Source organism: Eurypyga helias, unplaced genomic scaffold, assembly GCF_000690775.1.
Source record: "Eurypyga helias isolate BGI_N326 unplaced genomic scaffold, ASM69077v1 scaffold45361, whole genome shotgun sequence".
NCBI lineage: Eukaryota > Metazoa > Chordata > Aves > Eurypygiformes > Eurypygidae > Eurypyga > Eurypyga helias.
Genome location: NW_010229731.1, coordinates 21,952 through 45,055, shown reverse-complemented (window position 1 = coordinate 45,055; position 23,104 = coordinate 21,952). Strand labels below are relative to the sequence as shown.

The 23,104-nt window shown below is 40.3% G+C and overlaps 1 protein-coding gene across 1 annotated transcript in view; it reads left to right on the top strand.

Annotated features, from left to right (window-relative positions):
• Positions 1-23,104, top strand: part of COL1A2 (collagen, type I, alpha 2) — a 40,368-nt gene that overhangs the window by 7,352 nt on the left and 9,912 nt on the right. Inside the window, exons 6-39 of the mRNA XM_010160497.1 lie at positions 226-270; positions 371-424; positions 754-807; positions 1,191-1,244; positions 1,760-1,813; positions 2,102-2,155; positions 3,377-3,421; positions 3,662-3,715; positions 3,827-3,871; positions 6,415-6,468; positions 7,474-7,572; positions 7,658-7,702; positions 7,810-7,908; positions 8,455-8,508; positions 8,610-8,717; positions 9,551-9,604; positions 9,710-9,808; positions 10,677-10,730; positions 11,115-11,213; positions 12,079-12,132; positions 12,733-12,786; positions 12,912-12,965; positions 13,061-13,114; positions 13,955-13,999; positions 16,169-16,267; positions 16,973-17,080; positions 18,415-18,468; positions 19,010-19,063; positions 19,633-19,686; positions 19,795-19,848; positions 19,951-20,058; positions 21,014-21,067; positions 21,160-21,213; positions 22,019-22,180. Coding sequence (XP_010158799.1) covers positions 226-270; positions 371-424; positions 754-807; positions 1,191-1,244; positions 1,760-1,813; positions 2,102-2,155; positions 3,377-3,421; positions 3,662-3,715; positions 3,827-3,871; positions 6,415-6,468; positions 7,474-7,572; positions 7,658-7,702; positions 7,810-7,908; positions 8,455-8,508; positions 8,610-8,717; positions 9,551-9,604; positions 9,710-9,808; positions 10,677-10,730; positions 11,115-11,213; positions 12,079-12,132; positions 12,733-12,786; positions 12,912-12,965; positions 13,061-13,114; positions 13,955-13,999; positions 16,169-16,267; positions 16,973-17,080; positions 18,415-18,468; positions 19,010-19,063; positions 19,633-19,686; positions 19,795-19,848; positions 19,951-20,058; positions 21,014-21,067; positions 21,160-21,213; positions 22,019-22,180 — 2,286 coding nt within the window. The remainder of the gene's footprint in view (positions 1-225; positions 271-370; positions 425-753; positions 808-1,190; positions 1,245-1,759; positions 1,814-2,101; positions 2,156-3,376; positions 3,422-3,661; positions 3,716-3,826; positions 3,872-6,414; positions 6,469-7,473; positions 7,573-7,657; positions 7,703-7,809; positions 7,909-8,454; positions 8,509-8,609; positions 8,718-9,550; positions 9,605-9,709; positions 9,809-10,676; positions 10,731-11,114; positions 11,214-12,078; positions 12,133-12,732; positions 12,787-12,911; positions 12,966-13,060; positions 13,115-13,954; positions 14,000-16,168; positions 16,268-16,972; positions 17,081-18,414; positions 18,469-19,009; positions 19,064-19,632; positions 19,687-19,794; positions 19,849-19,950; positions 20,059-21,013; positions 21,068-21,159; positions 21,214-22,018; positions 22,181-23,104) is intronic.

Sequence of the window (23,104 nt, the reverse complement as noted above, 5' to 3'; positions counted from 1 at the left end):
CTCACTGGATTCTGCCCTGGTTCATTGCCATTAGAAGATCTATTTGCACTTGGACTGCCTGTACAAATTCATGCAGGTCTCTTAACTTCCTATGACTTGATTTGGATGTTGCACACTGAAAACTGTAATGCTTACCAATATGTTAGCGATACCAGGAATTGGTGTTATAGATGAGTTTAGATAATGGTAATTTTTTTTTAAGATTTTGTCATTTTTCTCCTATAGGGTTTAATGGGACCCAGAGGCCCACCTGGAACTTCTGGACCCCCTGTAAGTACAGTCTTACCTCTCCTCCTGACTAACATTAATCTATCTGTAAAACCACACAATAGCTTGTTCAAACACTAACAAAACCTCCCTCCTTCTCTAGGGTCCTCCTGGTTTTCAAGGTGTTCCTGGTGAGCCTGGTGAACCTGGTCAAACAGTAAGTACAGGTTTCATACACAGATACTATTAGCATTAGAAATAGGACACCAAAATAGGCTTGTAATGCTTAGTCCCATTTCTCCTATCCATATGCACATCCTTGAATGTTTGAAGTGGATATTCCTGCTTGATCCTGTTGCAGAAACAGGGCTGAACACTCAGATTCAGACTCCTTCAGACTGGAATCATAAAGTGCAGAGTCCATTAGGATGGAATGACCTTGCTTCACTTCAAGCTGCAGCTATAGCCCAACTCAAGTCAGAAACCAGTGAAAAAGACTTATCTGAAGAACGATGCTTTAAATAATCCCCAAACTATTTTTAACAGGGTCCCCAGGGTCCTCGTGGTCCCCCTGGTCCTCCAGGAAAGGCTGGTGAAGACGTAAGTGGTTACTAAATGTTTCTCATCTGTTTTGGGGCTGTGATTCAACTCTAACATTACGTTATTGTTAAGCTAATCATTCTCTTGGCCATAATTCTTACATTGTTCTGTAATACTGGATAGAATAAATAAAACCCTGAAATAATTATTTTATAGTAAAAGAGATGCTGTATGTTGGCAATGGATAACTTCAAAACCTTTTCAAATACATTATTTAGCTTCCTGAACACAGAAAGAGGGAAACTTGAAAGCTAACAAGCTCTCTGTGTTTATTGGAAAAGAGAAACATTGCCAATGTCTTGCCTTTGGGTTTTTTTAATGGTTTACATTGTTATTTTATAAACTTAGTTTTCCTTTTTAATGCATTTTTACTGCTTTTTTAGGGTCACCCTGGCAAACCTGGAAGACCTGGTGAGAGGGGTGTTGCTGGCCCTCAGGTATGTAGTGATCTACTGTATACAATACAAAACAGTTATCAACAAAATCTAATGACATTTCTGAATTGTACCACATTAACATTCTAGTAATATACCCTATATGCATTAATCCAATTTCAGTTCTTACCTTCAGGGATATCATATAGTTATGGTTTTGCTCTGTGGGTTTTTTTTACCACCAGTAAAGCTAGTGTAATTAGTACCAGAAGTGACATAGTGAGGAGTTACACAGGAGCAGGTGAGCAGATGCCTCGGCACAGAAAGCTAGAACAGCTGTGCTATTACATGTTAATGCATGAAATTGCTGAGATTCAGAACTGGAAAATCAAGTTGATTACTGTTAGTCTTGGAACAAGTCTAGTCCTGGGAGTTTAGGGAATGGACTGTGTTCCTCACTTCAGTGATCATGGCCCAAATCTACTCATTAATTTTATTTAAAGACTTATGCTTTTTCTTTCCTTTTGACTGCATTGTATAATATGAGAGAGAATCATTCATGCACTCTGTGTGTTTAGGGTGCTCGTGGTTTCCCTGGAACTCCTGGTCTGCCTGGCTTTAAGGGAATTAGGGTGAGTCTGTGCATACTGTTTCCCTGAATAATTAAAACTGACACTACTTCAGCATACTGAACCCCCCGCTGGAAATCCCCTCGAAGTTAAGATTATATATTCTAAGTGCATGAACCTCATTGAAATTTTTAGTATCTTCTGATATGAAAGAGTGATTAAAAAAAATCATAAGATTATATTAGGATATCAGTTTGTATGGAAAGAAGGATTTACCTTTCAAGTCTAGAGTTTGTGTATAGCCTTTAGTGAGAAAATATATACTTAATATTATTTTTCTACTCCATATAGGGACACAATGGTCTGGATGGTCAAAAGGGACAACCTGGTACTCCCGGCAACAAGGTAAAGATGAAATCGAAAAATGTAGGATGCATGTGTAGGTCTTTCTAGCAAAAGACATATGAAGTCCCCTCCCATTAGTCTTCCATGTTGTCATTAAATATCTCCCAGCTGCAATAATCTAGGAGTCAGTGGATCCATGTAGGACAAGTGTGTGCACCTTAACATAAGAACTGATTCCTGGAGCCTTGTTTTGAGCCTTCAGTCAAGTTAATACTTTCAGTGAGTGTGAGCTGCAGGACTTGGCTCCTAGCAATTGGTTATCCAGCAGCGCTTAAGACTGATTTTTTGCTATCCCTGCTTCTCTATTAATTGTATTTGGAGGTTTAGTAGATTTTTTAAAACCACTAAAATAAAAAGATCTAATTTTTCTACAAAATTCTGCTGAGACACATGCTGTAGTGTAAAGCTTTCTGCTAAAACTTTGGATAGATGCAGTGCTTTTCTGAGTTAGGCTATTTGATCTTCCATCTTCTTCTATTTTACCTTCCTCAGACTAGTGCACATTTGAATACTATCCTTCAAACAATGTTTTTAAACATGGTCTAGAATCACATTTAGCAGACTCCCTTTCCTAGTTTCTCCTCCCTTTCCACCTCAGTGCCTGGTAGTAGTGTTCTTAAACACTACTGCAGTATTGAGTTGTAGGAAACTTTAAGGCTGCTGACTTACTCACAGGAGATGTGTATTCAAGGTCTTTTTATACAACAATGAAAAGCTCAAATACTAATTCTCCCTATTGCTTGTTTCTAAGAGCTTAGCACTACTTGCTTATAGAGTTACTAATTGTAACATAGTATTCTTCAGTAGAACTGCAAGTTTATAATCTCCAGGAAAAGTTTCGTAATGAAGTAGCAAACACTCAGTCTGTCCACTTTTTCGAGATTAAAAAAAGCAACTAAGACAAGGAAGCAACAGCTATTAGTAAGAGTGCTAATCTGACTGGAAAACACAAGCATAATCAATCAAGGTCACTCATGATGTAACTGTGCTAAAGGCAGAAATGAAGGCAAAAAATTTGATTGGCCATGATCCAGTATATGCAGGGGCAGTCACAGCCTCTGCATCCTCAGGACCTGATGTGCTGTTATTGTATACTGTGGTGCAGGTACTACAGGAGACAAGGGCAGTAGAATCCTGCAGCTGAATATTTCTCTAGATGTTGTGCTGCCTGTCCAAAACATCATTTTTGTAATTCAAGCTTGCAAACTTTCTTTTTCACAGGGAGAACCTGGTGCCCCTGGTGAAAATGGTACCCCAGGACAACCTGTAAGTATTTACTGATGCTGTGGGAAATTATAATCCAATGGACACAGTTCAGCCAGCATTTCGGCCAATTTTTATCATCAGTGACACTCCAGATAGCTAGGTCATCTAATATAATAGTAGATGAATATTTAGAACAGAATTGTCTGGTTGCAACACACTTCATGTAGACTTAGCAAAAGAAAAAGAAATCTATATATCTTTGTTTAGTGAATAGGTATAAATGAGTTAATTTTTTTTCAGGGTGCTCGTGGTCTCCCTGGCGAGAGAGGAAGAGTAGGTGCCCCTGGACCAGCTGTAAGTGGCTTTCCATCTTTCTGTTTGTCAACATGAGCAGTCACTTACTGTGGCTTTCTCTGATCTTTTAATGTCTTTTCAAACTCGGTTTATCATGTTCTCTCCTCATAGGGTGCTCGTGGAAGTGATGGCAGCACGGGCCCCGTCGGACCAGCTGTAAGTTCCAGTCTTATTCTTTAACAATCTGGTTCCATTAGGCCTTGCATCCCTCTTTCTGCTTATAGAGATTTTCTTGGGCTTCTGAAAAGTTGTTTGTGTGAACATTTTTCACACAAGTCTTTGTTGCTTATCAGACCATCCCTAAAATGATTAATAAAACATAAATCATTTGCAGACAATATCCTGAGAGCCTGAGGATTTATGTTAAAGAGATCTGTATCAAAGGAACCAAATATTCTCTCATTTGCACTGTTCAGTTCATAGGTAAACACACAATGAACAGACTCCTCATGTCCAATAGTCTTAACAGAACAGTTCTCATCCCAAAACTAAAAAGACACTATACCTTTTAATAGATATGTACCATGCATATGTTGCAAATGACTGCAGTTGCATACATCATGAAACTCCAGGACACACCTTTGCACCTGCAATGTTGTTGTGTCTCACTAACGGGGTTAGGCATTTTCATTCACCACCGGTATCTGAGGTACATGGGCTAGTGTGAAAGGCCAGGAAGATCCAACTGTCCTGATTTGATTGGTAAACAACAACTATTCTAATAAGTGCTAATCCAATGCATATTTGTCCCTTTAAAAGAAATTATTGTTGCCATAGCGTAACACTGACTTCACTAAACTTCATTCATTTCAGTGAAATAAATGTGTGTACAAGGGTATAGTTTCAAAGCTGGGGAAAAAAACAAACAAAAAAACAACCAACCAACAAAAAAACCCCACAACCAAAACCCCAAGAATAGCCCAGAATAGTTTTTGCTTCCTGCCTTCAAAATTTGTGTCAATGATGAAGATGCACTTGGTTTTGTCAATTTTGCTGAAGATGGTTTTTGTACTCTTGTCACTGCAAATATCTGTCATGCTTTAACAGAGTGGAATGGTAGCAGAGTTACAAATTTCACTTCAATTCTCCCATATGGGGTATCTGAAAAATATATGTGATTGAGCATTTGAATTGCAGGCAAGTAGAGACCTTATAGCCAAGATCTGATGTTATACTTTGTAGTGGAACCAAAGCATTTTAGCTATCTTGAAGGTAGGAAAAATATTCCGGAGCTGCTCACTGCAGAGGTGTTACTCTGAATGGGCAACAACAGGGAGTTGTGTCTATGCCAGCTAAAGTTATTTTACACATACTTAGGTTATGATGCTATAAACATTCTGTACAGCACCTATTAACACTGTTTTTTAAACTAAACCAGAAATATTGTTATATTCTCCTTGCCACTGGTAATTTAAAACATAAAATAGTCACAGTAATGGAAATTCTGAAAATTTATATTTTCATAAATATGTTACAGGGCATTTAGTCTTTTTTCCTTTGCTTATACAAAACCAGTGGGAATTTCAGGTACCCAATTCATAACAACCACAGTAGGTTATAGAATGTCAGAAGCCAGTTCCTCTTTGCTGCACCAGCTGACCCATTTTATTCCTTTGGATTTGTGAAGCAGCTTTGTAGCTGAAAGATGTTAGCTCACAAAAAAAAGTAGATCTCTATCCCCGATAGGTATGAATGGGTTGGATATTTCACTAATAATTAAAAACTATGGCTTTGTATTTGTATGGATTAAAGAATAACACAGGCTGTGAATCCATCAGCATATCTTTTGTGGTGTCTGGGTAGTGTACCCTAGGAAGCTTGTCCCATGCCACTTACAAATCTCACAGCAATAGCTAGGCACAGTCGAATCAGTAGAAGGCCCTCTTCAAGCTCACAAGCCATTGCCTTTGCTGTAAAAAACAGTCTAATGAAAGGGCACTGGGGCTGCACTTGTTCATTGCCACGAGACTTATACTCTGGGTATAAATTAAGATTTTTAATCCATTTGCATGTTGGAATCAACTTCTGCCCGCAGCTGCTGTTAAGCCTGGTCCAATTTCTATTACATTATTACTGACTTCAGTGTAAGTTGTGTCAAGCACTGGCTTGTAAAGTGGTGCAGAGATCTTACCAACCCTCTTCCCATGTGTGAAGAACAAATACTGTCACCAACACAGGGCTCTTGTGTGTGACCAGTAGTCCAGAGGGATTACTGGCCAGTAGGACTACCGACGTACTAGTATGTCCAGGAGGACTACTAGTGTGAAAGCGTACACAGTTACCCCTGCACAGGAAATGTGTTGGAAACAGCCACCTAAGACTTGCAGGATGAGGTACTCCCTTTCATTCCTTGTGGGACTGTACAGCAAGACATCTTGCCTTGCAGACAGATGCCTGCCTCTGCCCATCCTCTGTTTATTCTTTCTCAGGTGTTTGGCCTCAAGGCAAGGTTTTACCAATCACTGTTGAATTCACACTTTCTTAGCCGCACTGCAAATGTTTTTTCAGCATTGACCTCACTCTTAACTGTGGTGAACCAAACCTGTCAGTTTGGAGTTGCAAAGGGCAACTGATATTCCAAGGTGGTAATGGGTGGAAGTGTCCAAATGTGTAGTTTTTTGATCTGTTTATTTCAGCAAGCAAGATGCTCCTGTTGTCATTGAATACTTTTATGCAGCTGCTTCCCTTTCATTTCCTAGGGCCCTATTGGTGCTGCTGGTCCTCCAGGCTTCCCAGGTGCTCCTGGTGCTAAGGTATGAACATCTGCTTCTACTGGTACACTTGATAGCAAAGATGAAATATAGTAACCAGTATTGCCAGGCAGCAACCCACTCTGAAAGGGGAGTGCTTACTTATCAAGATTAAGGTGAAGATGAATCCCTATAGTCTTTGAAGAAATCATACGTCAATGCTAATTTAAAAAACAGCAGCTATTTCACAGGTGCAGGGTGATGCTAAGCAGGTTTAGGAAGGCACATAACCTCTTTCATTTTTTTGCTCCTTCCTATGTGGTGCAGTTGTATATACCTTTGAAAGGTGACATGGATCATGATAAATAAGCAAAGTAGCAGTTTACATCACTTCACAGAAATAGTGGAGGGCCAAGAAGTTGCTGTTGAGTATCAGACTGCTTCCAGCCTAAGTTCTTGAAATCACAGTGGAGAAATTTCTCAGTTTTAGAGCAGTACCATTTCATTTTTGCAGAGTGGAATTTAGATGGTTTGGTTTATTGCTCAGATCTTAGCATTTTTACCTGGGTAAGACTGTCATTATTTTGAACTTTAACTTGTCCAAGCACGGACAGAGGATTTTGGGCAAGAGTGTCCCATATAGTGCATTTAAAAATTTCACTCACCATTTGGCTAGAGCTGCATCCAATGTAGAGCTCCAATGGCTAGAGCTGCATCCAATGTAGTGTGGTACAATTTTTCATCCTTATCACAAATACACAAAACTCCATGTCACAACAGACAAAATTCTTATCTTGATCCACCCTTAGGAAAAATTAGAGTATTGTTTGCTAGACCTCTTAATATTAACTCAGGGAAGATGAGGAAAAATTGAGATCCCGTTCTGGTTATTTTTGTCAAAAGGTGAGACTTTCAGAAACTATGAAGTCTTCTCTGATGCAGATGTGAGTGTGGTTACAGCACGTATCAAATTGTCTTCTTAATGTCAGGCTAATATAGGATGGATTGCTCCACTGTTGCCCTAACACTGTGAGCACTGATAGAGGGCTCTATCCTTTTCTCAAACAGGGTGAAATCGGACCTGCTGGTAATGTTGGTCCTAGTGGTCCTGCTGGTCCAAGAGGAGAGATTGGACTTCCCGGTTCTAGTGGTCCTGTTGGCCCTCCAGTGAGTAACTTGCCAGACTTTATCTACTGTCTGACCAGTGCGGTGAAGACTCTGAACTAACCAGTACTGTTATCTTTCCTAACAGGGCAACCCTGGTGCTAACGGTCTTCCAGGAGCTAAAGGTGCAGCTGTAAGTACAACCTTACTCACCCTTGTCTGGTCTAAAAATAATAATTCAGTTAATGCAACAGAAAAGATAATGGGTTCATATTATGGGTTTTTCCCTCTGTTGGATAGGGTCTTCCTGGTGTTGCTGGTGCTCCTGGTCTGCCCGGTCCCCGTGGTATTCCTGGTCCTCCTGGCCCTGCTGGTCCTGGTGGTGCTAGAGGACTTGTTGTAAGTGAACTTGTATATTGCATGTCTTCATCTGAAAATTGGACAGTGTCCCCAGTTGTAAAAGATTCCTTTTGGATATATTTCTGTATATAATGCAGATGTTTTTTTCTTGCTCCACTATAATTAAACATTGTAGTTCATTTCTATGTCTCACTGCTTGCTTCAGATGCTGAGACTGAAGAGGTTTACTTTGCATTCCCTTTGGGTGCAAGGACTATTAAGATCTGTCCGTCTTGATACTATCAAGAGACAGTGGTGATGTGGCAGCAATCTCACAACCAGGCCCTCGATGGGTAACCTCAGCAGAGGAAGCAGCCCTGGATATTTCATAGTTCAATTACTGCCATTTCTAAGTATGTTTAACATGTTTCTTTTTATGCCTGTTAAGCAAAAAAATACAGTTAATGTTCACTGATCGTTTATCAGAATAGAGGCAGGCATGTCATTGGATGATTGAAGAACATCTTAGTTCATGAAAAAGTTGTCCAGTTAGAGAGATTTTTGGAACGATGCTTAATTCTATGATCTTTTTGTTTTGGACTCTAGGGTGAACCAGGCCTGGCTGGTGCCAAAGGAGAAAGTGGTAACAAGGGTGAGCCTGTAAGTATGGCCACATTTGAAGGTTGTTTCAATGCATAAATACTGATAGTAGCTGCAACACAGCATCTGATTTCTTCTTTTTCTCTGTTTGCCTGAAATAGGGTGCTGCTGGACCTGCTGGCCCTCCTGGTCCTAGTGGTGAGGAAGGCAAGAGAGGCAGCAATGGTGAACCTGGCTCTGCTGGTCCCCCAGGCCCTGCTGGTCTAAGAGTAGGTTTTCATATTCCAGACATAAAAGCAAAAAGGAAAGAGGAAATAAATATAGACTCAGAAAGGCAAACTAATTAATTATGAATAATTAAATTTACATTAATTATGTTAAGCAAAGATCATTTGCCATTCTGAGCCTTTTGATTAGTTGGGACCAAATCTTATTTTTGCTTTGTATTAATGCTGTTTACTATCTTATCCCTGAAGAAATTGGTGGTTGCTTTGATTTATCCATTGTGTAGTATTTAGTGAATTATCTTTGATTACTCTTAAAGCTTTGTGATTGGATTTAATTGCTTAAATCAGGTAATTGGTTCACATGTAGTGTGAGGCAAAAGGTTTCAATTCAGTATCTTCTAAGGTGCCTAGTACCCTTTTCACCAGGTGAGGAAAAAACCCAGAATTTCAGGAGGCATGTGGCTTCATGCAGGAGCAGGAATTCACTGGGAAAAAATAGAAAAAATGGCAATGTTTCCACCAGATTTTTTTGGCAGAGATAAGGACTCAGTATAGCACCTTGGGTCAGGTATTCAAAGTCATAGAGAAGTCGGTAACTGCAGAGAAGCGAAGGTGAAACAGTGTGGGACAGGCTGTGAGATCCTAGATGCTGGACAGAGCCACACTATTAGATACAATGAATAGTAAAAATGCTCTGATATAAGCAGACTAGATTTTTTAAAAATGTAAAGGAAGTGAGATTTATTTCACAGTATACATTTATGTGGGAGTGTGTGCTTAGAGCTGTACTTACCTCAAATCCAGCAGACCTGCTTTGAAGGCTGAAATGTAGCAAGCACTATACACCACCTTGATTTTTTTGTGTTCACTTGCAGGGTGTGCCTGGATCTCGGGGTCTCCCTGGAGCTGATGGCAGAGCTGGTGTCATGGTAAGACTTTTATCTGGGTCACTATTTCTAAACCATCTTCTTTTATGTACAGGTGTGTGATGCTTTTTGCTACCTCTGCCTAATCTTATTTATTTATTTTGGTAGGGACCTGCTGGTAACCGTGGTGCTAGTGGTCCTGTTGGTGCTAAGGGTCCTAGTGGTGATGGTGGCCGTCCTGGTGAGCCTGGTCTTATGGGTCCAAGAGTAAGTTTGAAATCTGTGGTGTAAGTTTGAACTATTCAAAAAGAACATTACTTACAATCCAGGGACAAAATTATTCAGAAATCCAACTGCAAAAATTCAGCCTGTGCGAACCACAGTTAAGGCACTTCCGCCACTCTACTGAAAAAACATTGATGAGGAAATGAATAAGAAGCATCAAAATGTTTATTGAAACTAGTTTCTTTTGTATGTGGTAGCATTTGACTGCCTTGTCATGGAGCAGCACCCCCTTGCACTGGATACTGCATTGACTTCTGAGAGTGGGTTTCACTTGTGATTATTTACAATGGCATGATCATTAAGATCACAGTTGAAGTGTGTGTGTCCTCTTTAACTTACTGGAAGAAATGCAAAGCCTAGAATGATGTGAGATGGCTGATCTCAATTATTTCAATTTTATTTTGCAGATGATTTCACTGACAACAGCCATGCAATTTTACTGATGCTGGCTGCAGCCAGATTATATCCATGTCATTGTCTTTTATCCTCTTTAATATACTCTCTCTTCCTACCCCACCCCATGAAGTGAAAGAGAGTTTTCAGTGCACATGTGAACTGTTAGGCATCTGCAAACATTTAAGCACATTCTGTGCTAAAGTAGAGCCTAAATGAGTTTGAGTGAAACAGATACTTACCTATAACAATTTTAAACTGGCATGTGAGCACACACCACCACATTGAACTTGAGTGTGTTTAGCTGTAAACTTGACAGGAGGCACAATCCTGTTTGCACAGTTATATTGATAATTTGGTGTCTGTGTGGGCGAATGCATGCTTGTAGAAAAAAAATTTGGTTAACTGTTGGGTGAGTTCATTTCCTTCTAAAAACACGAAACCTTTCCTTTCTCAGGGTCTCCCAGGCCAGCCTGGAAGCCCAGGCCCTGCTGGCAAGGAAGGTCCTGTTGTAAGTACCTTGCTTTTTGTTGTTTCCCCATTGCCTGTGAAACATAGACATAACCTGAGATTTTAAAAAAGCAGAGGTCTCAGCACTGAGTTATAACACAACTTTGCAAAACCAGCAATATTTTAGTACCATTTTACTCAGAAGATCAGTGAGAAACTTTCCGTTCATTTCTGTGGGTCTCAAGTCAGGGCTGTGTCCTGGAAGAGGCAGAAGAAATACATAGTTCTACAACAAGGAGAAAAATAGAGGAATACGTGAGCATGCGATGTGTAAAAATTGTTTAGAAGTTAAATGGCACTTATTTCCTGTCAGCACACATTTCTTCTAAAACTGAACTCTGGTTAAATTACCCCATCCATTTAATACTATGATTCTTTTGTCTAGGGTTTCCCTGGAGCAGATGGTAGGGTTGGACCCATCGGTCCAGCTGGCAACAGAGGTGAGCCTGGCAACATTGGATTCCCTGGACCAAAAGGTCCCACTGTAAGTACAGTACAGAAACTTCCTATCACTATTAAGTATTTCCAGACTAACCTATAGGTCTCCAACTCTAATAATCAAACACATCTCTCTCTGTCCTTCTGCACTGCTTACTGGATGGTATCACCTTACATTCAAGAATTCTGTTTTAAATTAAACAAATGAAATCCAATTTAATTAGTTTAGGAATATTTGGACATTGGAGTGATTGGTATAACATACGTCTATATTATAATTTCTGCATGTCCATTTTATCATTCCTGTATATACACTTCACTAAAAGTTCTAAGTTTCAATTCCTGAGTATTGTTATTTATGGAGCACAATCCAAAGCTCACTGACTTTGGAAGAAAAGCTGCCAGTGATTTCACTGGGGCTCTTGAAATCCCACACAGAGGCCACAGATGGGATGCCCCATCCCTGGCTGTCTTCAGGGCCAGGCTGGATGAAGCTTTGAGCAACCTGGTCTAGGTCCCTGCCCATGGCAGGGAGGTTGGAACTAGATGATCTTTAAGGTCCCTTCCAACCCAAACCATTCTGTGGTTCTATGATAACAATCATCATCTGGATTTGTGGTGTTGCTTTACATACACACATGCAGACATATATATAGTCTGTTGTATAGGATACTGTGCAGAGTGTGATGAATTACAATCTCACAAAATAAAGGAATGCAGTTTTGCAAAGATATTTATTTTTGAGCTATTCTTTCTAAGTTCAACACGGCAGATGGAGCTTGTGGATGTTCTAATTAGGGTTAAAGAAATATTACAATAAATTTTCTGACAAGGAGAGTCTATTTATTAGTTTAAACCAAATCTGATCGGAAGTCTTTGTTAACTTTTGTATCTTTTTCTTTCAACTTCAGGGTGAACCTGGCAAACCTGGTGAAAAAGGCAATGTTGGTCTTGCTGGTCCACGGGTATGTGGATATCTTTTCTTTATCAACCTCCAGAGAGAAAAAAATACTAGATATTCAAAACCTCTGTAATAAGATAGCATTGTCTTGTGCAAGCATGAGTAGATGATGAAATAGAAAAGTATTTGGGAATGCCTTCATCTAGCTGCATGCCATTGGGGACTATTACTTAAGGGATAAATGAAAACTACCCTTCTTGGCTATTAATTGGGTAATTAATTATGGGGTATTAGCTTCCTATGAAGAGGAAAAAATAGCACTCCCCATGCAAATTTTTTAGGGGAGTGTAAGGTCTCTATCCTGTAAATTTCCAACTTCTTACTGACAGCTGAAACTTAATAAGTCTTCCATTTAAGGAACCAAATAATTGGTTTGTTGGGGGAAAAATGCTATCAGCAAGGTTCCTATAATCTGTAATTCCAAAGGAAATTTCCTTAAGTATGAATCTTTAGTACCCTTTGACAGTGAACCCCTTACAAGTAAATGGCTAAGTTCAAAACATGCAGCCAGAGACCTTTGTTTTTGGCACAGAAGCACTTCAGAAAGATATTATTCATAACAAATCAGAACTTTGATAACAGCTTTCTGCTTGAACATATGTAGGGTGCTCCTGGTCCAGAGGGAAACAACGGTGCTCAAGGTCCTCCTGGAGTCACTGTAAGTAACAGCCACCACACAGATCCAATCTGTGATTTATTTTTCATTAATGGGCTTCCCATTGTCAAATCTGTTTTCCTGTATTTCTCCTTCCAAGTTTATCACTTCTTTTTCATTCCATCCAGGGCAACCAAGGTGCCAAGGGTGAACAAGGTCCCGCTGGCCCTCCTGGCTTCCAGGTAAGTAACTGCTCTGTTCAATCTTATCTGTGGTTTACAAAGCATGAAGTGCTTCTGGCTTAACTTCATTTGCATTCTTGTTTCTTTACACTTAGGGTCTGCCAGGTCCCTCAGGTCCAGCTGGGGAAGCTGGTAAACCAGGCGAAAGGGTGAGTGACAGATAGAGTACTCCACAATTAGGGGCAGGCATTGCATAAGCTCTATGTTTACAATTGCACATGTGGTGAGGCAAGAGCCTGTTGGATCCATTTGGCAAAACGAAGTAATCTGTGTTATATGCAGAGTTTAATAGTTCATTTTGTTAAAGCTAGCCATAAATGAAGAAGTTCCTTTGGAATTAGCAACACACTTCTTTTTCAGTTTTGGTATGAAACTGAACAAAGCCAATCCTTTGCTTTTCAGGCCTTAAGTAGCACTAAAATTAGTAGCACCCCCATCTCCAAAAGACAAGATAGTACATGAAAAATATTCTACTTCAAATTTCTTTTGAAATCTTCAAAGATCAATCTAACCTGCATTACTCTAATTGTATGCCTTTGCACCTCAATTAATTTCTGTTAATTTACAATGGCATACAACTGAGGTAGCTCCATGGTATTTCAGGCTCTAAGTTCTGTGCAGTTAACGTATGGATGTAATCTGCAAATTGCACATCCTACGTGTCATGACCATCCTTAAACTTTATACTTAACATCCCACTGTGTCCCTGTAAAAGAGTTTACATGGCATACACCAGAAAAATGAGCTTGGAATGTAATAGCTATCTCTTCAGATGAGAAATTATCATCTCGTGTGTTTTGAGATACTGTGCAGCTATATGAAATGGGTTTCTTTCTCTGTATCTAAAAGACTGGCTTTAGTCTGAAGATTTTCAATATGCTGCTGCAACTTGAGAAGCATTTCTGTTTAGTGCTAAGAAACAAAGCACAACATAAGCTACTAAGTTTGCTTTAGAAATAAGCTTTACCAATTCATCTGCTTTCTTCTAGGGTCTTCACGGTGAATTTGGTGTCCCTGGTCCTGCTGGCGCAAGAGTGAGTAACTCACTTGAAAACTAGTACAGACTGTCTTAATAATGTGTTCGGTAATAATAGCAACTATATACATCTCCGAGTTTCTCAAGAAAAGCAGCTCTTCTCAGTTACAGAATACAACATATTGCAGCAGACTCCCAGGAACAAAGAATTTTCTGTGCTCTTTGCATATGTCAGGATTATATGATTATACAACACAGTAGTTCTTAGTACTAGTAAACTTCTAGATAAGCAATATGACTTTTACCCAAGTAATGATATCTTGATGAGCTGATGTAATTTTCTTTTTTTGTATTAATGAACCTCACAATGAGAATGTGGATGGCAACAGACTGACCCTGCAGTGTTACACTGAGGCCTGGTGCACAGGAGGATTTTTATCTGCAATGCCTGTGCACAGACCTTCTTACCCTGAGCCATAACGTCCCTTGCTAGCCAGCTCCTGCCTCCCATGTAAGATCTTTGTGTAAAAATGGTGGGCTAAATCCAGAGCCTGGAATAGTCATTAGAAGATGTTGCCCCTCCCTTCCCTTTATTCCTGCACTGTGAATAAGCACCTGTAAAAAGCTTTGTGTGGAGGTCTTCCTGCATGGTAGGAAAGTCCCATTTATGCAGAGCAATTAGTAGTTTATAAAATGCTCGACTACTTACTTGTTTTCCAAATCCCCCTATAGAGAGGTTGATATTTAAACTACTTCTACCGCTTCCTCTTTTCTTCTGACTTCACGACAAATATTGCCATTCACTCTTATCAGTCACATCAATCAGTTTAAATAGCACTTTTGTTCCCTGTATTTAGTCCCCTGAAGCTGTATTAGTAACCACATCCTCTTTAAACTTTGATTTTGCTCATCCATCCAGGCCAAGTTCACTTTATCATTGTACTAACATTTACCTGCCTCTACTCTAGCATGCCTTCAGCGTCTCATACCCAGCCAGAGTGTATTTAATTCAGTGTTCCAAATCAGGACTTATTGATGCTTTGTAGAACAAAATTAACACTTCCTAAAAGTACCTCACTGCTTGTGCCAGATCACATTTGCCTTTTTCATGTCTGCATCATATTGTTGGTTATTTTTTATCACTTTCCTCTTCCATCATTTTCACCAGGTGAACCCCCTGTTTACAGCACAAACACTCCATTTTAGTACCTAAATAAATGGCCTGGTACTTTGCATTCTTTAATTTTGTCTCAGTTCTACTGTGACAGCCAGCCAGCAGGTTATTCACATCTTCTTGTGTAATATGCCAGCCCTTCTTCCAGTTGATAAGAACTTCCACCTTTGTGATGTCTGCATATTTCATAAATATCTTTCTTCCTCTTCTGCCTCTCTGTCATTACAAAAATCTGTGTAATTAAAAGATACATTAATTGGGGAACATCACCACAATCTAAGTTAGCCTTCTGTACCACTGGCGCTTTTCAGCAGCGTGGCACTTCCCCTTGAGTCAGTTTTCTGACCACATTATAGTTCTCATCCAAACTCCCAGACTCTCCAACATAACTAAAAATCTCCATTATGCCTTAACAGGTTATTCACTCATCCTCAGCTTGATCACACTGGGATAATCTGAGATGCTCTTAGTAAAACTGATACTTCTACCTTAGAAGCTCTATTGTGCACTTAAGCCCAATTTCTGGCTACTTCCACATCTCCAGACGATCTCTGTTTCAGGATTTGTCCTTAACTGTTACGATGTGCAAGTGACATTAGTGGGCTTTAGCTGTCACCTTTAGCCTCGAATATTCACCAGGCATTTGCCACTGTAAAAATAACTATTTGCCAATCACCCTGGCTCTAATTCCACTAGAATCCATTATGTGCCCTCAAATTTGTATCAGAAGCTCCATTTTACAGTAGCATGCAAGACACTGTTACCTGAATGAGCACAGTAGACAAAATCCATGTTCAAGAAGTACTTGTACTTTAATTATCAGCTATTATCATGATGCAAGACTTTAGTACTTCACTTTTGCTATATTCATGTCACAAGGTAGAGCCGGTTCTTGTGACCAGTTTAGTTAATATCTGCCTAATTCTAATATAGTTCTTAATGGTTTGTTCAGCTAAAAATGCATTGCATTGTCATGGCTACTAGTCAGTGCTTTTAAACCTCTAAGCTACAGAACAATTCAAGGAAAGACTCAAATCAGACTGTCTCCTCCAGGGTGAACGTGGTCCTCCTGGTGAAAGCGGTGCTGTTGGTCCCACTGGTCCCATTGGAAGCCGTGGTCCATCCGGTCCGCCAGGCCCTGATGGTAACAAGGTATGCCTTTTCCAGCTGCCCTTGCCTCACTGTTGAATTCCTGATGAAGGCAATCCAAAAACTTCTTTTCTAAGAACATAAGTGATTACTGGTAACAAGTACTGGGGCAGTTCTTCAAATGGTAAAGCTTCATCCCAGCTAGTCCACAGCAACATTAAAGACTTCAATATTTAGCACTAGAGACGACAGGAGGGGAAACTCCAGTTTGGGATCAGTTTGAATACAGCTTGTCAGCTGGGTATACTGTTCATCTAAGATAAGACCCGAAATTTTAACCAAAATTCATGCTGACTTCTATTTATACCCACCCCTACTTATACACAGGAAGTTCTTGTGTCTATTAAGTAATATTTTCACCAAAACGTTAGCACAATAATGAGCTATCATCTTCCAAAATTACACTGGCTTGATGCTAACTGAATATCCATCTTAGTTTTCAAGATTTTTGTGGGCAGTCTTTCCACAAAAGTTTAGTTTGGAATATGGGACACCCTAAAGCCTCAGGAGCCCACAGAATCAGAGTGTTCACATCTAGCATCTTCACCAGCTGTAAAAGTAAAATAAGTACAATAGGTTCAGGTTAAATACTACTACTCATACAATTTACAAGCGAGCGGAATGATGGGCAAAGTAGCAGTGACAAAATATTGTTTCAAATTGTGTGAACGATTTGACCTGTCTTACATGATACCCTGTTGCTGCTAGGGCGAACCTGGCAATGTTGGTGCTGCTGGTGGTCCTGGTCCTGCTGGCCCTGGTGGAATCCCAGGAGAGAGAGGTGTTGCTGGTGTTCCAGGAGGCAAGGGTGAAAAGGTAAGGTGGATGGGCTAACCTGGTTTGTTGTGGTATGCATGAGTTTGGGACACGCTTGAATTTAATTAACTTTAAAAAATCTGCAGGTTACCCCAGTGCGACTTTTATTTACTGTGAAACTGTATTACATGAGGACTCATTAGTAGTCAGTAAGTAGAGGTTTTGTTGGTCTGACAGACTGACAGTGTTTTCTAAGGTTGTATTTTGATCTTTCCTCAGCATCTGGGATTCGTTTAAGTGACAGTTAATTCTTCACAGGATTGGTTAACAATGAGCTTATCTTTACCGAAGAAATACTAAAGCTGCCTTTGAGTACAGGCTTTACAGTAGGAATGGGCTTACTGATCACAAAGGACTGAGTCTCTACTAAAATCCTTGACTGCTCTGGGAACAGTGACCATGATATAAGTAAATCAGTTACAAGTTCTGCGATTATACTAGTTCTCTATAAAATCAGAAAATATTTTAGCCAATGTAAGCCCTTACATAAAGGTTGCAAGTGCTGTTGCTACCTCTGCTTTATCCATATAATTATCTAGAACATTGATTTTTATCATGTTATGTACACCTTATTCCATATTCTCTTCTGTTCATTATTTAAACTCAAAACTGAGATTTCTAGAACTTCATTTGTTTTGACTGAAAAAATCCATAGTCATTTAGCAAAAATGGAGTTATAGGGAAATTAAGATGGAAATTGCATGCAGCTTTTTATAAAACACTATGTACTGACATGCAGATTAATGCAGAAGAGTAGGACATATTTTTAAAAAAAAGAGAATAGAGTGCTGGTCTGATTTCTTGACCCTAGTGATGGCTTGCACATAACTCTTTGTTGTGCAAAACATACAGTGTTCTGTGTGATCATGTGTATGACATCATTGTTTCTAACACTTCTTTCAAATAGAAAGTGTAGCATAGACACCCAAAATAATTTTTATGGGTGGTTATCTCTTGACCAAAAGAAAAGGAATTTTGGACAGGGACTTACATTAGTCATTTGGAATATATCAACTCAGTTTTGAATTTTTAATTCCATTCAAAATTCTTGCCACATGGGGGAAAATGAATAGTTTTTCCATGAAAGAGGCAGGCTTATAATTCTGAAAAGCTTGTCAGTTCCCTTTGTCTGACAATTCTCGTTTTGCAAGTCAGTACATACTCACCAGTAAGAATGAAATAATAAAGTCCATTCCGCAAACGAACTAGCATGATAGCATCCCATATGATATGCAAATAATACATGGATACTCAGCAAACAGTTCAAGATTCTTTCATACAAACTATTGTGTTTGTTACCAATATAATGCTTTTTTCTCTTGTGTGTATTCTAGGGTGCCCCAGGTCTGAGAGGTGATGCTGGTGCAACAGGAAGAGATGGTGCTCGTGTAAGTCTTTTGGTTCTACTTGAGTTTATCTTGCTACACCTCAAAATTTAAGTGACTAAAAAGGATGTTCAGGACTTTCATTTCATACTGTATTGCATTTCTTTTATTTGTTCACTTTTGATACAAATCAATATGATTTTGTTGCCCCTTGTCCAGGGATGTTTGAATTTGGGGAGAGAGAGAGAAAAAAAACCTTCTCATGCACACAAGCAGAGAAATTACATCAGCAGAGAACCTTGTGTTTCATAGACAGTTGCTCAGTGTGAATGATCCTGTTTAACTTTATGGGCTCAGCCCAGACAGCTAATTCTGAAGGTAGCCTGCAAAGCCATACAGAATTATCATTAATTTGAGATTTTGGCTGCCTGTCCTAGAATTCATACTTTGGAAGGAAAATAACAGAATAGATTTTGGTTTATAAAATAAAAACAGCTGGAAGACTGTCAAACACCTGTCTCCAGGAGGAAAGAGAAAAAGTATTAAAAGTAGTCACTCCTGCTTACATTTTGTTAGAAATAGTGTCCTGTCTCTTGACCTGTAGGGTCTCCCTGGTGCTATTGGTGCTCCTGGCCCTGCTGGTGGTGCTGGTGATCGGGTAAGTCTACTCTTTGAATGAAAAAGTGTCTTGTTTGTGTATGCAGTTTACCCAAGCATGGATATTTAAGATGAGGGGTTCCACAAAAACCAGTTCCATCTTTTTACTGTGCACAAGTTCTGCAAGTTTTATAGATTTGGGAGACAAGTGTTATTGGGACTGTAGAACTATTCAGTGAAGTTTGCCATAACACACCAAACCTCTTCCTAAAAAGGCAGGGAAGGGATGCTCATCTACATGGCAGTGGGCTATAAGGGGAGAAGATTCTGATTTAGGCTTTGTCTGAATTCTGCCCAGTTGAGGCTAATCTCCACAATCTCCCCTCACACTGAGAAGAGGTTTTGATACGGTGATGAACAACCACATATTAGCTCAGAAAGAATGAGTTTTATCCTGTCCAAGTATCATTAGAAGTTATTAATACAGAACGGGTCAAAAAGAGGCATTTTCAGTAATACCTGCTCCACTGGTGACTCACTGTATGCATCTGTACCTCAAGATCAGCTTTGTTCTCACTGCAGTGAGGCATTCCCCCACAGTGACGTATTGGGTTCTGCCATCTGTTTTAGGGTGAAGGTGGTCCTGCTGGTCCCGCTGGTCCTGCTGGTGCCCGTGGTATCCCTGTAAGTAGCAACTCCCACAACTATTGCTGTGCCAAAGACATAATGTTCAGAAAAATTCCCTTTTAAAGCCCATTCCAACCAGTCCTCTCTTCTTTGTCCTCTCTTTAGGGTGAACGCGGTGAGCCTGGTCCCGTAGGCCCTAGTGGATTTGCTGGACCTCCTGTGAGTATTGTTTGCACTTCCCTCTTACTGGCATCACGCCATTCCTCTATTTCCTTTGCACGCTTTCCCAACTCCTTGTTCTGTGTGGTTTTCTGCCCATAGGGTGCAGCTGGTCAGCCTGGTGCTAAAGGCGAGCGTGGGCCTAAAGGACCTAAGGGTGAAAGTGGACCAACAGGTGCTATTGGCCCAATTGGTGCTTCTGGACCACCAGTAAGTGAACTGTGTCTTTGTAAAATGCGTGGTTAGCTAGCAATACACTAGCCTGAGGGCCCTGAATTTTGAAAAGGTAATTTAAAAAAGAAAACATCAAACCAGGCTGTGAGGAAAGTCGCTATACTGATTTTCACACATTATATAAACTTTATAATTCTATTTATGTGGGCTCAGATCGTGAGTCTGGAACTGAAATGAAGAGAAAAAAAAATAATTTTCAACTTGTCCTGAAGATCAGCAAAATCAGTCTATCTTGGACCTTTCAGGGGGGTGATTGTGGGTAAGTTCTGAGCTGAGGATGGTGGTTATCTTCCACTCAAAGATGGGATGTGCTGTCCCAGTCTGACTTTCAGACCAGTCATCCAGATATGTATGTGCAAATTTGTGCACCCAGTTGCACACAGGCTTTTCGTGTGCTAACACCTTTGTAGCCCAGAGGTATATACTGCTTCACATGCATGCAGCCCATTACTGGGGAACCGGTTGAAATGATGCAGAAAGTCCAGCCCTGGTATTTCAAATGCTGTAAAGTGTGGCAAGAGAACATGGCTTGGGGTTCTTATTCTATGTTTGTAATAGAGCAATACCAGGCCCTTGCACTACATGGCTGTGTTAGGGATACAGTGCAGAGGACTTGCCTTACTATGTCTTTCACAGTGTGACTTCCAGATTTGCTTAGATGCATGAAACGTTTGCAAGGCAAATTCATATGAATCATAAATGCCTTATGCAACTCTTCTCAGTCCTTACAATACTGATTTAAAACATCCGTGAGACTTTACTACCCTAGTATCAGGTGAGGTGGTGTGGTTTTGGGCCCAGTCCTCCTCCCGTTAAAGTAAAAATCAAAATCACCCTTAACTCTGAGAGTGAGACTGGGCCCTTATTCTAACTAGGGAGCATTAAAGATCTTTGCTTGATTCATCTGTCTTTTTCAATCCTTCTTACATAGGGTCCCGCTGGTGCTGCTGGTCCTGCTGGCCCTCGTGGTGATGGTGGTCCTCCTGTAAGTCTTCGGGCTTTTGACACTGACATTGTTTTTTCATGAGGTCATTGTTTCCTTTTAAACCAAATCTTCCTTTTAATTTTTCATTGTAGGGCATGACTGGTTTCCCTGGTGCTGCTGGAAGAGTTGGTCCTCCTGGCCCTGCTGTAAGTAACTAATGAAGAACTTCTAACAGGACAAAAGTGAGAAGTTGCATTGGTTAGGGGTAATCCTCATTTTTGTTACACGGACACACATTCTAACTGCATGGGAATCACCTCAGTTCCTTATAGTAGTGGATAAGTAAAACCCTTTCTTTTGCTTTGTTCACCATGGGTAACTGCATATCCATTGATTTGCAGTGGAATAAGAAGGTCACGTCCTATTTGAAACAGAATCTCAGGATTATCTCCTGTCCACGCTTTCTAAAGTGTCCACAATTCCAGCCCCTGTCTCAAGCAGGGCAACCTCTCATTGTGTTTAAGAATGTGAATCCCTGCTTCTTTATTTTTCAGCCAAAAATTCTCTTTTCAAATTGACATTTGTAGTTTTCTTTACAAAGGTGTTTCCAGCCTTTACTAGAAGGCACTACTTTCTTTAGATACCCTGCATTTATATATACTGTAAATCCCAGTATCTAAATCAAACAATCCTGTTGAATTGGAAGAGGTTTGTCCTTACAGATTTTGTAGTTGCAGTTACTGTATCCAGAGCCAAATCAATATTTTCCTGCCAAATTTTGCCACTTTCACCTGCGCTGAGTAAAAAACCTAAAATCTGTCTGTTCAATAATTCTACTGATTCCAGCTATCCACTGGTAACAGAAGCAATATAAATTGCTGCTTCAGAGCAGCTGCTAACCTGTTTACTGCGAAGTGTGAGTTTTGTACATGGACATAAAATGATACTTACCTCTGTTCGCCCCAACTAGTGTCTATATTGTAATGATATCATATTCATATTAAATCCTAGGGCATCACTGGTCCCCCTGGTCCTCCTGGCCCAGCTGGCAAAGATGGTGCTAGAGGTCTGCGTGGTGATGTTGGTCCAGTTGGCCGTACTGGTGAACAAGGTATTGCTGGTCCACCTGGTTTTGCTGGTGAGAAGGGTCCATCTGGAGAGGCTGGTGCTGCTGTAAGTTACCGAGTATCACATCTCTTTAAAAATGTTTCTCTTCATGTATATTTTATGGCTTCTGAGATACTTTTGGTATTTGTGAAGAGCTTTTCTCTTTTATCCACAAATTTACCAAAGCTTTTAAGTAGAAGCTCCACTGAGACTCGAGAAACTGTTTATAGACGTGTTCGACAAACATGCCGTCAAAAGTAAACCTGATCTCTGGGTCAGGTTTTTAGAATAGAATCATAGAATCGTTTAGGTTGGAAAAGACCTTTAAGGTCATCAAGTCCAAGCATTAACCCAGCACTGCCAAGTCAACCACTAAGCCATGTCCCTGAGCACCACATCTATACAACTTCTAATTATCTCCAGGGATGGTGACTCAACCACCTCCCTGGGCAGCCTGTTCCAATGCCTGGTAACCCTTTCTGTGAAGAAATTTTTCCTAATATCCAGTCTAAACCTCCCCTGGCACAACCTGAGGCCATTTCCTCTTGTCCCATTGCTTGTCACTGGGGAGAAGAGACCGACACCCACCTCTCTGCAGCCTCCTTTCAGGTAGTTGGAGAGAGCAATAAGGTCTCCCCTTAGCTTCCTCTTCTCCATACGCAACCCCAGTTCCCTCAGCTGCTCCTCACAGGACTCATGCTCCAGACCCTTCCTCAGCTCTGTTGCCCTTCCCTGGACATGCTCCAGCACCTCAATGTCCTTCTTGTAGTGAGGGGCCCAAAACTGAACAGATTCAAGGTGCGGCCTCACAAGTGCCCAGTACAGGGGGACAATCATTTCCCTGGTCCTGCTGATCACACTATTTCTGATACAAAATTTTCTCTCTTCTTTTCTTGTGGTGAGATGCATCTTTCTCTGCAAGTAGCCCAAGTGAAACCAACACGGCTAACTGCAGAAGAAATTGCTACGTAGTCTGAGAAAGGGATGCAG